Source organism: Plectropomus leopardus, chromosome 8, assembly GCF_008729295.1.
Source record: "Plectropomus leopardus isolate mb chromosome 8, YSFRI_Pleo_2.0, whole genome shotgun sequence".
In the NCBI taxonomy this organism is placed as follows: Eukaryota; Metazoa; Chordata; class Actinopteri; order Perciformes; family Serranidae; genus Plectropomus; species Plectropomus leopardus.
Window position 1 is genome coordinate 601573 of NC_056470.1, and position 14628 is coordinate 616200.

The 14628-nt window shown below is 38.7% G+C and overlaps 1 protein-coding gene across 1 annotated transcript; it reads right to left on the reverse strand.

The window, feature by feature from the left end:
* Positions 1–4710: 4710 nt before the first annotated feature.
* LOC121947306 lies at positions 4711–13787 on the reverse strand. Its single transcript, XM_042492292.1, has 5 exons — positions 13446–13787; positions 8898–9003; positions 7037–7201; positions 5912–6043; positions 4711–5152 (listed from the first exon to the last, which is right to left on the reverse strand). The coding sequence occupies exons 2-5, from the start codon at positions 9001–9003 to the stop codon at positions 5019–5021; spliced, it is 537 nt and encodes a 178-aa protein (XP_042348226.1). The 5' UTR covers positions 13446–13787; the 3' UTR covers positions 4711–5018.
* Positions 13788–14628: the final 841 nt, after the last annotated feature.

The following is a 14628-nucleotide window of genomic DNA, read 5'->3' on the forward strand; positions in this document are numbered from 1 at the left end:
CGATAATGAAAGTAACTTTTAGTTGCAGCTATAATTGTTTATATTTCTCAATAGGGTTAAAATAAAGTGTTTGAGTGATTTCCGTGCTAATTTTGCAATAAAATCCTAATCATGTGCTGCAGTGCTCAAACAGGAGACTACTTTTCCTCTGTGTGCTAATTCAATAACCATTCCTTATTTTTTGCACCATTAGTCAAATCTTACATTTATCAATGACGGAGTTGCGCTTCATGTTTTCACCAGAGTGAACATCATAGCCTTTTAAAGATTTATGTAGCAAACTGGTGAGGCAGCTGTTCTCGGAGACAACGCAGTTCTGCATCAGATGTTATTTGATTTAAATTTGATTAGAAAAGTGTCAAAATGTGTCTGTGTACCATCTTGAGCGAATCAGCAACTGTCAGCGGCTGTAGGACCATGAAACACCCAAACCTTCACATCTCATCTCACACACATTCACTCCAAGTTATCCATGCATTGCTTTCACGGTACCCCAACCCCCTCCCAAAACTTCTCCCTCCTCCGTCCTCCCCTGACGCCTAAAATCTGTCAAATCTCCATCCGTCTCTCCTGCTCTCCCCTCTCCATCCAGCTCCACCTCTTCCTCAGCGATCCCCCGGCTGTCACTGCGCCTAGTCACGTGTGTCAGTCACAGCTGGCCCACCTGCTGCTCCGCACAAACACACCTCAGCACGCACACCAACCGCGGTAAGGTACACACCTGTCAGTCACATGTAGTCCGTCAGAGACGTGGAGAAGGAGACCTCATCTTTGTTTCGGAAAATCTTTCCATCTTTAATTTAAAGCTGCAGTCGGAGAAGTTGTTTGTCACCGGGCGTTTCACGCACCAACGACTGGCAGCTCCATTAATTTACTGGGAAGGGAGAGAAGGTGGGGTTGGGGGGTGGGGGGGGGGGGACTCCTTACTGTTCCCAGTATCCTATCCAGTGCTCCAATCTTGATCTTATTCCAAATACAGCTCACAACAATATGTCCTTGACTCTATTAGTGTGTTATAGCAGCTCAATAAAGCACAAAACATGACAGGGACGTCTCATCACGGAAGAGTTCAGCACTCGATTCCAACACATGGAGCCAGAGAGCATGAAAATTTAAGGAGGGGACAATAAAAAAATCTTGATTTACATGTTGAAACATCCGTCACTACATTGTTAGTGCGAGCTCTGTCTCTGTCTTCAAAGCAGGACTCATCATCAATGCTCCTTTTCATCCTCATAGTTCACAGAATCATCTGCAAACTTTTACATACACAAAGTTCTCTTTCTAATGCTGATTGTTATCATTGGAATAAATATTACACCCAATAAAATAACCCTGCATTGACTATTGATGAGTATCATCCTCTAAATGCTTGTGATCTGAGCATCTTATTAGCCAAGGTCTGCTCTCATACATTCCAGTACAGTATAAATCTATTTTTCTAGTGTATGCCCCACCAAGAAGCTGCTCGCAGGCTTTTCTCTGCTGTCCTTGCCCTCACTGAAACAAGTTCCCCCCTATACATATGTGTGTCTGTGTGTGTGTGTGTGTGTGTGTGTGTGTGTGTGGTGTGTGTGTGTGTGTGTGCGTGTGCGTGCGGACCCCACATTTGAGTGAAAAACATATGGTTCCCTTAAGGGTGGAAAACCTGTGTGTGCGTGTGTTTGTGTGTGTGTGTGTGTGTGAATTTCCGTGCGGCAAAAATGTTCTTGAAGGGAGGCACAAATGAAGGAAGTGTGACAGCATTGGCACGACCCTATATATATATATGCTAGTTATTTAAACTGATTAGAATAGTACGTTAGCTTAGCGACATATTTAAGAAAAATCGGAAGTGATGGCTTTTAAACATTTATTTATATTTGGTGTATAAAGCATAATTGTGCCCCTTCAAATGGCCTTAAACTCCACTTTTGCATTGATGTGCATTGTCATTCGTTGTGTTTTTTTCTTTCTTTGTTTCTTTTTTTTTCTAGGATTATTGGACTGCCACTAAATATAAACATAGTATGGGAATATTTTCAAAAACTGAGGTGCATTGTTCTTGGCCATAAAGAGTACACAAAATTTAAAGATTGCAACCATGTCCAGTGGTCTGTTTGTGTGTCTTAGAATGCCGCTGTAAAAACTTAAATTGCATTGAACCTAATAAAGCCCATGTTGGAAGATGTACTGAGTTTGCTGTGTCTTTTCTAAAGACTTGCTTAGTGGGTTTGTGTGTCAAGTAAATCTTTTTTATAAAGCCCATTATCACAAAACATGGTTGCCTCACCTAAGGAAAAACTCCCGAAAAATAACCCCTGTAACAGGAGAAAGAATGGAAGAAACCTCAGGAAAGAGAGGCAGAGGATGATGAGGGATCCCTCTTCCAGGCCGGACAGGCGTGCAATAGATGTCGTAAATAACAGTTTAATTACAATAATGACAAAAAGGAAAGAGAAAGAGAGAGGGAGAGATGCACAGCAATAATGGTAAACGCATGTCATATTACAATGATGATAGTTGTACAATTACTAAATGCACTCTATGATAGCATGTGATGTTATGTGCAAATGTTGTGGTTGTTGATAAATGTCCCATGCGTATATTGATAGTGGAGGCATGACTCATAATAATTGCAGTAGAAGGTCTCGTCAAATATGCATGATGGGATGCTCAATAACACAAGGTTAAATATTCAAAGTGTTTCCAGAATCAGAAATCAGCCTGAAGGAAGTAAATTCTAGGCTCAAAATAACTGCTCAATGATGTGAAGGTTAACCTAAAACTAATGTGAAGAGGAATTCTTTGTAACTCTAAACAGTGCTAATGTTATACATTTAGTTAGCTTAGTGTTAAGTTGCAAGAATGTGTTGCATACTTTAATTAAGTTAGCATCTATATTCAGCCATTAAACAAGACAAAGAGTCCACAGTCATCCCAGCAACGCTGTGCCACTGTGCAGTTTGAGCTCAATTTTTAAGATCAGTTTGCATTCTTTAAGACCAACAATTACACAGACACACAAGCACGCTGACCTGTTACACAGGACACACCTGAGTCACACAGCTGATAGTGATTAGATCATGCTACACCAGCTGGCAATTTTTGGTTCTAAAGACGTCCTGGTATTCATGCAATGCAACCAGTGCAATGTTTTTAGTGATGTTTTCAGCGGCTTTAGTTTCCAGAGCTTCTTAAATTTAGGATAACATTCTCTATAAACATAAAAAATATCATATGAAATACCATTTTTATTTAAAGAAAGTCGTAATCTCAATAACATGTTCTGAATGTTACTTTCCTTACTTTGTTCTCATTTAACACTGTGGGAACATTTTATAAAAGAACATTAAATGATCTGTCGCCTCTCAACATAACCAAAAACATCCTCAGAATGTTGCAGTTAAAACATTATGTCCTAGTCAGCATTTACCCTTACAGGGACATTATTTGAAGCGATAAACATCCTTAAAATGTTCTTTTAACATTAGATTTAAAATGTTTTAAAACGTTATTGCAACTTGTAGGACACATATTGATGCCAAGTCTAAATAAGGTGATAGTCTTCTCTGCACAGCTATTCTGTGTTAGTCTGTTTTCTCCACCTCAGTGTTTTCTACAACCTTTGCTGTCAGCCAATCCCTGTGTTTCCCACCTTTTGCCTGAGTCCACCCACTCCAGCTGGGTCTTGTTCTATTGATTAGTTCCCTATATGTACCTGTGTCTTTGTCTTTGTTCATCACTGTGTTTATCCCTGCCCATGGAGTTGTTCTCTGCTCAATCTCTCGAGCTCCGTGTTAGATTTCTTTCAGAAGTTCATCCTGAGGTTCAACATGTCATTCTGGTTAGTTTTTAGTTGTTTTGCTTCTTTTTGTAGTTCTGTTACCTGTCAGTGTCAAATACCCACACTGCTCTGCACACAAAATGCGCTTTTCAAAATTAAGCTGTAAAAAAGTAGTATACATTAATATAGATTCTACTTTGAGTTAAAAAAAAAAAATCATTATCAGTCCTAATCATAAATATCAAATATTCATTAATTTTCAGATTTTGGCCCCTTTAAATGTCAGGTTTTCGTCATGATGCCATCATGTTTTTTAGATGAAACAAAAATTCAGTATGCTGCATGCTAAATAGACTATTATTATTATTATATATGTCAATGATTAGCATCAACATTGATTGTAACAGTGCACATAGTGGAAATAGCATGTATTTTCTCCATATGCCCAATATGGTAAAATTGAAGTCATCAGGTGGAAAATAGTAAAAAATAAAAAAAAATCCCAAGGCAAAAGCCCAGAATGACAGCCAGAAATAATACAATGCATGTTTTTATGCTTTGATGGCTGTGAGATCCAAAATGTCAGTTTGAATGGGTTTCTATGGCGACTTTATTGCACTTAACAGTGTGAATGCAACAGTTTTGTTTCCACAGTGTATTTTAAACTTATTGTAGGAGCTGAGCTGGAAATTCCAAGATTAAACAAAAATATACAATCTTGTCAAAGTGTATGCCATATGTATGAACACAGGCAAAATTATCAAAAAATTAAGAATGAAAATCCTATAAAATGTGCCAAACAGTCCCTCAGGGTTAAATTACTTTCTACCACTGATGAAAAGTAATTACTATGAAAGTGATCAGATTCTCAGTTAATGAGTCTTTTGTGCATTTGAAGCGAGCAGGAGCAGGCGTGTACTCCAGATAATGAAAAGAGCTGGACAGAAGCATCAGCAAAACTTTATTATTATTAGGTTCCAACAGGACGGACACAGTAATCACCATGACAGAAGGCTGCAGAGGTTGGAGAGGAGGCCCCTGACTGAGAGCCACAGGTGGCACAGAGTAAAATGGCCCCAGAGGTGTTGTCAGTGGATACGCTCTATTCTTCTAGTGGTTTTGACAGTTAAAATGCAACATTCAAATCGAGACTGACTTCAACAGCTGCTTCACAGTATGGAGCAAAAATCCATCCTCTGAGGGCAGCAGGTCCGGGACTCTGTGCCACCTCGGCTACAGTCTGGTCCTCTCTTTATTTCCACTGGCCCTTCTCATAGTCCCACTTGGCTGAGAAGCCCTCGATGGGGTTGACCCTCATGTCCAGCATCCTCTGTAGCTGTTTGGCCTGCCACTCTTCCTCAAAGGTTCTAGGACGCTGAGGGTAGACTACAAAAAAACAAGGAGCAAAATGGCTTGATTTCTTTCAAAAAACATGGGAAGAAAACATTGAACAACGAAAAATGAAATGACCCAACAATTATTAAGAAACTGTTAAAAAAAACCCACAAACAAACAAAAAAACAAACAACAAAATTACTGAAAAATAAGTTAAAAATAAATAAATAAATAAAAATAAAATGACCTTGAAAAGTGCAGAAAAAATAATTTAATTTAATAACATAATTCTAAATATATAATTATAATAATTAGATAAAGTTTTCCCTAGATTTTTTCCTATATATTTTCCCTAGGTTTCAGAAATAATTTCTACTTTTTCTACTTTTTCTTTTTCTTTTTTTTTTGCAATTTGTTTAACATGCCTTGCCAAGTTACTTAATGCCGTTTTTATTTTTTGCCAAATTTTGAAAGAAATTTTACCATTTTGCTCAGGGTTAGAAATTATATATTTATTAGAGGCATCTGAAGAAAGGTGATGTTACTACGGGTTTCAAAGGGTTAAAATTTAGAGCTGTCGAACACTGGTATAACTCATAAAGCCCGACATCCAGTAACAGGGCTCTGTTTTTTTACTGGCCGACTGGTATGGCTTACTGGGATACTTCAAAGCAGCAGAGCCAGTGTTAATGCTGTTATAAGCAGCTGTGTGTGATGTTGAGGCAGAAAAGGTTTCCTGGTCTTGGCATCTTGCATTGTCTAATTTCAAAGAGCTAGGTTTGTCTTTTCAGAGAGTGAAAGCAGATTTACCGTAGACTCTCTGCCACCACACCACCAACCCGGTGAAGCCCAGAAAGAGGAAGATGCCCCCCATGACGGTCTTCCACTCTGCTGACGGCTGCTTCATCTCTGAGTAGGTCTGACGGAAGGCGAGGCGATACACTGCGGGGGCGGTGAGAGGAGAAGTGAAGGACAGGAGAGGTGGGTGAGATAGAGGTCAAGAAGACAAAACAGGAATGAGCACCATTCACAAAATACCTCTTGGTATCACTTTCTATAAAGACCACATCTATAATGCATTATAAGGACATTCATAGTGAATTATAATGTAATGCTTTATGACTAAACTCATAATGAAATATAAGTATGAAGTGTCTTACAGATATTCTTGATTAGTTAGAAACTAGAGGTTGGCTGATCCATTCACATGAGCTAGGGGGTTGTCCGATATTGTTTTTTCAGAGCCTAGAGAGACAGATAACCAATTAATCTTCTAATTATCTGAATACAATGTGTAAATTTCAAAACTGTCCGTTTACCACAGAGTGTATTTTCAGCTATAATCCAAAATCCAATCAAAATATCCCATTGGCTCTTTGACAAAGAAACCAGAGCGAAGCCAACTCCAGAGTCAGCCTACAAATAAACGTCATCCCTGCAGCAAATGCAGTCTTGGAACACATCTGATGACAATTTAGCTTATTTTAATTTAACTTGCGTTAAGATACATAAGTATAAATATTCACCACGCAGGAAAATGGCCCCTTTCAGAGCTGGTTATTGTTACTGATACAATAAAGTGTAGTATTTTTGCTTGTTCATTTACTTATAGGTGCTTTAAACAAATAACTGTATTTTGTATCCTCATCATAGGTTACTAAAATCACAATCTGCAAAAGTAACAATAACTGTAGCTATCCTAATATCATGTAGTAAAAATTACTGCTTGACTACTCTGGTGCAATAGAAAGTATATTGTTGCATAAAATTAGAAGTACCCCATAGTTGTACTTCCTGTGAATATACTACAATCTTCTATGAGTATTGAATGTATTAGTTTTAGATGTATTTTTAACCTCGTGATGTGTTTTTGGCTGCACTGTGCACCGCTTCAGCGGCTCCACACTCTCACCCTGCAGGTCAAGAGGAACCTACGTGCAAGCTTCTCCTCTTTGGTCAGCTGGCCCCAGGGTCCCTTCTCCTTCTGTTTCAGGCTCTTGTCAGCGGCAGTCAAGACGTCTTTGTAGGGTTTGTCAGGTAGAGGGGTGTCCAGACGGTCAAAGTACTGAGGCTGAGACATGTCCACTGTCCCTGACACCTCTGGATGGACAGAAACAAGAAGGGTCACTTTTGGAACCAGCTGCTGCAGAAATGAACAGTCAAGAGAATATTTACCATTTCCCTGGTTTAGAAAATGCTAGTCTGTGTCCTATATTTGATCAAACACAAAGGCCCAGAAGACCATGTGTCTGTGTGGATGCCTATTGATGCTGGTGCAGCAGTGCCATCTGCTGGTGTGAGGCCACTTTAGACTGCCTCCTGTTCCTCTACATCAGCCTTGATGGAGAGATGCTTGACTGACTGAATTTGGTTGATTTAAATGTGGTTTCATACAGCTGACATCCATTGCTGTGTTCTTCAAGTTTGTACTAATCATAGCAAACATCGGTAATCTCCAGGTATGCTTTTTGGAAACATACGTACCGCTGATATAGATTCTGTGACACTTGTTTTTTTTTGGGGGGTGTTTTTCCTGAGGTGATTTGAGGGTCTAAGGGCAATGGGATGTTGTAAGCTGTAAAGCCCTCTGAGTCAAACTGTGTTTTGTGATAATGGGCTTTAAGTATGCAGTGGTGGAAAAGGTATTTAAATCCTTTACTTCATGGCCTACCAGACATGCTAATATCACACTTTGAAAATACTCTGTTACAAGAAAATTTCTGCACTGAAAAATGTTAATTGATTATGTATGTCAGTATCATCAAGAAAATTAAGTACTCATTACAGTGACATGTCCCTCTCTTATCACTGCTCCTGCATGAATGTAAATGCAGGATTGGTCCAGCCACAGGGTCCAGAATTCTCCTTAGCTTTAAGTTCAAGGTCCACAAAACAGATAAATTACCAGATATCCAATTATATTTCACAAGATGTAAACAGTATGTTCACTTAGAACACAAAAAAATAAAACATATTTCACGAATAAACAAAACCAGCACTTCAAAATAAAAGCTGTGTGCTAGAAATTCACTCTACCTCAAAATAAAGTGTTTTTCTTGTCCTTTTTTTTTTTTTTTTTTTTACAATTTGACAATGTTCATGAGTCACTTGCGGTCCATTCAGAATGGACTGGTGACCCACTTTTGGACCAAGACACACCAGTTGGGAACTATTTTTCTAAAGGACTGCAGCTAATGGTTATTTTTATTATGGATGCTTCTGCTTTTTTCCTTATGTTTCCAGTCTTGATTAATTGACTAGTAGTTTCAGTATTGCTCCTAGGCCTACATACTTTTGGACAGTTAAATTTTCATATTTAAGCTATTTGTATATTTTTATGCAAAAATGCTTAACCTCAAAGTAGGCTAGCTAGTGGCGAAAACTGTCAAATAATTGTAGTAGAGTAAAAAGTAGCCTATAATATTTCCCTCTAAAATATAATAGAGTGGCATTTAAAGAAGTGACTCCATTACCTCACATTTGTACTTAAGTACAGTACTTGCAAACCCAATTTCTACTGCCAACAGGATGTAAATAATAGGCTAATTAGCATATAGCGGAAATTCCTAATCGGGTCCTTGAATGTGATGGGTCACCGATTTAGGCGTAACACCTGTACAGCCGCCATTAGCTCGTGAAATTTGACCCGGTACCATATGTGACGTTTGAAAACCGTCCGCTCGTCCAGTTTGTTTATCCAGAGAAGACTGACTTTCCCACTCGAGGAGTTTAATATGTTGTATTTCAGAAACAGATGTGATAAAGTACATTAGTGTCGTCATTGGTGCCATGTTACCGTGACCGTGGCTCGCGGTCGCCATCTTCGCGGTGTTGGTGGTCAGGGCCGCTGTCGCGCGCCTGGTCACCAGGCTGCCCAGGCGGCCTGCAGTCAGGCGGAACATCTGAACACAGGTCAGTGACAGAAAAATACAAGTTTATTTCATTTTACTACGACAACATGGTAAACTTCTGTGTATAATTATCATATTTCTTTATTAAACAGGATTGGTAGTCCACCTCGACAAAAATAGTCGTTCCTAAAATGTAATGTAGGCCTATTCAGTTATCAAAGATGGTGGAAGAAAACGGGCTGAGTACAGTCAAACGCTTTAAAAGCATATTTAAGAGATTTAAAAGTGATTTTTTTGTCAGAGTGACTAATTAGGTGGTAATAATTTCCATAGTACAAAAAGATATAATTCTAATGAAAAAAACGAACCTCTACTTTTAAATATAATTTTAAAATGTGTGTATGTTTTAATATAAAAGTCTTTTTTTTACTCATAAGTTCATGACCATTTGAAACTGAGTAAATTTGATTGAATTTTTACAAAAAACATGGGAGAAAGCAGCAAGCAACCTAACAAGACAAGACAAAAATTAGCAAAAAAGTTGTAAAAAGTTTAACAAAAATCCCCTGAAAACAACTAAATAGAAATATTAAAAAGGTACCCAAAAAACCATTAAAGTAAGTTGCAGTGCTAAAAAATAAGTATTTCAAAAAATTATTATTTTTTTCTGTAACAATTTTAAATGTAAAATTTTGATAATTATAAATACAGTTTTTGAAAAAAAAAAAAAAAATTGCGATTAATTTCTAATAACCTTTTTTCCCTTATATTTTTTTTAAAACTAACGTTTAAACAATTTTATTGTCCCTTTTACTAATTTCTTGCACATTGTGTGACATTTCTAGCCAAGTTGGTCATTGACTCTATCCCACAATGTTTTGACCCCTTCTTTGTAAATTGTTTTTAGGGAGCCTGTTTTAAGGACAAAACACCCATCATTCCAAATGAAGGTAAGTCATGATTTTTCTTTTGTTATTAATTTGCCAAGTGCTTTTGTCTGAAACCAATTTGATCATATCCAGAATATAAAATGCATCTTTCACTTTTTCAGTCTCTTTGATTGATAGTTTTGTGTATAACTACTGACTTTGGACAGTAAATGCCAGGCACACCTGCAGTATTACTTTGTTACGAGGTCATTTGTACTATAAGCAGGACAAAAGAACTGAAATGCACAATGAGCTGTATTTATGACTCTCAGAGGAACCCTTAAAGGCAGCAGTAACCTCAGCCAACAGTTCATTAAGGCAGAAAGATGACAGCAGGTTATTTATGAACTTCTGTACTCACACAAATATGCACACACTTCATTTACATACAACGATTCTTCTGTAAATATCTGCCGCGCATTCAGTTTTATGGTGCAGTGGTCTGAACATTTAATTGGCCGTTGATTCTTTGTAAAAGCAAACAGTGGACATGCTGATCTGTCTGTGTGTTGTTATTCACAACAGTGAATCAGAAGATCTCATTAGGTGCTTTATACGGTGGCCTGGATGAATGCCAAATCTGTTGTTTGTCACTCGTCTGGCTGCCTCATTAGCTTTCACTGTTAAATACACCACAAGGCGACAGACATGCAGATTTTTAAAAAAAAATATGACACATAAGCCAGTGCAGCTCCATTATCGATGCTCTGGTATGTCACAGTGATTGCAATCAGGTGTTTTTTTGCAGGGATGCAGACAGCTGGTACTTCTGATACTGGCATTATTGTTAAATTAAGCACAGTGAAAGCAAAATTGTGTCTCAGATGAAAGTAACAGATGCATTCGAAGGTCAGTGATATGCAGCTGGTCATATTATGACATACAGCAGTGCATTCCCCCGTATCCATTCAACTCAAAACTTTATTAAGGACTCAGCTCATTAGGAGGTCTGTAGACAATAATACAAAATAATGCTAACAAAACAATATTAATAATAATGAAAAAGGCACGTAGAAAAAAATCTATTAAAAAAGCTTCCCAACTTTGGAGAGAGACTTACTGCTCCCTCTCTGAGATTTGTTTTCCCTTTTACAGCAGCTATATGCACTTTTTTTCAAAGCTATTTAAGGTAAAAGAATGCCTAAAAATCTATACATCATTTAGGAAAAACACGATAGTTGCAGAGGAAAAACATCATCCCGTAGAGCCTAAATTCTATGTTGTATTTAAATGTTCTCCAACTTTCTTCACTCTTCTGAAACCAAAACGCAACAAATGTTGACGATGACTCATTTTCACTCTTTTGTATACTATGCTGGAGCAGAGTTCACAGAACGAATATTCAGCTGACAAATCTTCTAGATTTGAATCCATCCCATAATAATCTGGCCTGCTTTAATTGCAAATCAAAGATCCCCAACAATGTCCTGTAAATGTGGTGTGATCTTTAATACTCAGCACTAAATATTTGGCCAACATAAGAGCATTTATTCAATTATATTAGATATTTTTAGGGAGGAGCAAAGTAGGATAAACAAAATATTATGTGGTTGTGGCACAGCTGAAGGTATTATGGCTGCACATTTAATCGAAACATTATCGTAATCGCGATGTGAGCAAGTGTATTGCAAGTATTTTCTGACTGAAACATGTAGGATATGTTGGAATTATTGTTTTAGGAGCATTATTTGGACACACAGCATCTTGCCTGTGTATGGTCGGCTCTGTGCGTTGCCATGGATAAATTGTACTAGGGGTTGACTGATTATTGGTCTGGCTGATTATTGGGGCCAATATTTGGCATTTAGCTGATTATCTGCATCAGCGTTTTATTTTAATGAGGATGATAAAGATAATTAATTAAAGGTGCAAAGAAAGTGTCAGAATGGGAGGAACTTTTACTCTGTAAAACCTCAGGGAGCTATTTTTATTTATTTGTTTTTTATTTAAAATTTCACTTGACTTTATAACAAAAAAAGCGGCTAGGAACTCGCTGTATATGCTGTTGAAAGTTTTAGTTTTGAGTTTGTTATATTCTAAATTCTAAGTATTGACAGAAAGTATTTTATTTTAATTTTAAATGCATATCGGTTCCAAATATCGTTTATTTGTTCATTATTACTAATAAGCGGTATCAGCCCTGAAAAACCAATATCGGTTGACCCCTACATGATACTCAACCCAGCAGTTTGCAAGGCTGTGGGGTAGAGATGCATATTCAAAAGCACACATTTTTGATCATGTAAGACTTGGATATCGACACGTGTTTGGATAAGCAAATATCACAATATCGATCTTCTCAAGAAGGTGGTGGACTGAATGAAAAAGGGAGGCTGTGTTTGTGTGGTCCAACGAGTCCGCCACCAGTGAAAAAATTCTAGTATAAGCAACCATAATTTGAGGGGATAAATGACACGTTAGGACGTGTTAATAAGTGTATGCAACGCTGCATGTAAACAGGAATATTAGTTCTTTTTCATAAACTATGTAAACAACTTAGTTGGAATATTGTCTTTTTGGAATAAGGGCAAAAAAAAGGGATCTTTTGAGTGTGTAAACATAGTCAGTGTAGTGCTTCAGAGATGCTCAGGCCACAGATAGTGTTCCAGATCAGGAGGACATACTTGATCATTTCATTGAAAATGAACTCAAAAATGACAATTTTCACCAAAATGGCATTTCATATTGCAGTCGCAGTGTCTTACATAATAATGGCAATATGATTTTGTATGCATATTGTGCAGCTCTGGAAGATAGAAAACAAGAAAGGAAGCTAAAAGTTTCGGGGCTTTTAAGAAAATATTCAGGGCTGGAGCCCCAGAAGCCCCCCCCCCCCTCCCCCGCCACTGAATGAATATTTAGATTATGCTTAATTATGTTGTTTCTCTCATATTGCCTTAGTGTTCGAACCTTTCACCTGTCGCTCTGTGACTTATCACACACACACACACACACACACACACACACACACACACGACAAAATAAAAATGGCGGAAGTTGGCAGTTAGTCAGTTTGAGAGTCCGAGCTGACCTTCTGAGAGGGGCAGAGGTAAACAGAAACATTTATCCTGTTTTACACATAATTAAAAGTAAGTGACGTACTTTAAACTGCACTGTCTTTTCTCTGAATTCTTCATTTTTATCACGAAAGAAATGTTACTGGAAGGAGCAATGTTTGCTCTTATAAGTTTTTATCCCTCCAGGATGAAAAAAATGGCATAGAGTTGTAAAGAGCAATCTCTCTGTGCACCAGATACTGCTTCCATTTTGGTTCGAAATAGCACCATCAGGTTTGACATACTTCACTCTGTCTCGAGAGCCTTTTTTTTGTAGCTTCCTGTATGAACACAGCTGCTGCACAATTATGCAGTTTGGCAAATCTCTCAGTCCGATCTTTGTCATGGTTTTGCTATCTTTTCTGCACGTCCGCAACTCTCCCAAGCTGTGTGTGTGGGGGGGGTTAGAGGAGGGTGGGAGTCTGTCCCTCCGTCATCCCTTTCAAGTAAATCCTTGCCAAACACAATTAAAGTCTGTTTATTTGATCGGGCAAAGTTGGATACTCACGGTTGTCCGAGGAAAGTTAAAGTGCAGGAGAAGATGCAACAGCAAAGGACCAAATCTTGAGAGAAAAGGGCTGCTTAGGCCGTCTTTTTCGTCTGAGCTCTTATCGCCACATAACACTGAGCAGGAACCAACTGGTGGGCGGGTGAGAGAGGCTGGATCGGAGGAAGAGAGAGAGAGAGGGAGGGAGTTTGGGACGAAGAGAGAGACCAAACCAGTGCAAGTAAACAAGCTGGCTGAGCATGTGACTGGCACAGCGAGAAAGAGAAAACAGGTTGAGTTTAGCTGCAGATGACAAAGACAGAGCAGCTCTTATTTCCCTCTCGTTCACCCTTCTCGCTCACAGGTCCTGTGCAGGCGGAGCAGAGACGATGGGGTCGCTTTAGGTGAGGTTACTCCAGGACATGTGGGGGCTATATTTCACAGTGGGCAGGAAAAAAAGGGTGTGTGTGCGCATGTGCATGAGGAGACGGAGGGCTGTGGAAAGACAGAGCCAGACACAAACCAGAGATAAGCTGCAACCTTTTACCCTTAACTAACTACTCCAACACTGCAGGTTGGCACCTGGCCACCATTATTCCAGAGCTGTTTGGCGGTGAGCCCTGCAGCTAACCGCCTGTGGGTGGTATGTGGTGCACAAAGCAGCCAGCAGTCAGCAAGAGACAGGGAGGAGATACTCAGGTCGGATAAGGACACACTTGTTGATTGTAGCTCCACCCACTGCTGTGAGCTTCCAAAAACACACTGACCCAAAACACAGCTTAGGTAGTATCAAAATACACAAGAAACCTTCTTGTATTAATTATATATTGAAAAAAGAAGACCTATCAATAGTGTTTTTTTCTTAGCTTGAAGTCTCGTGTGTACTTAAACTCAAAGGGATACTTTACTTTTGTAGTGTGTATGGATAAACTGTGGTAAACGTCCCACCAGTGAACCAGATCTCCCTCAAATGCAAACCAAGATTCTGATGCTGAGTTACATGTTTTAGCTTACTGTTAAACTGTAATTTGAGATTGTTTGTTATTGTTCATTGGTCTGCTGCAGCGCAGTGCATTCTGGTAGTTGTAGGTTTTCTGCCTGCTGAGGGAAAGTGAATGCCACAGTCGTTTTTTCTCAGTTTTCTTTTGTCATGTAGCTCCAGTTTCAAATGTATTTGCGTCCTTCTCTTGCATAGACAGCCAAG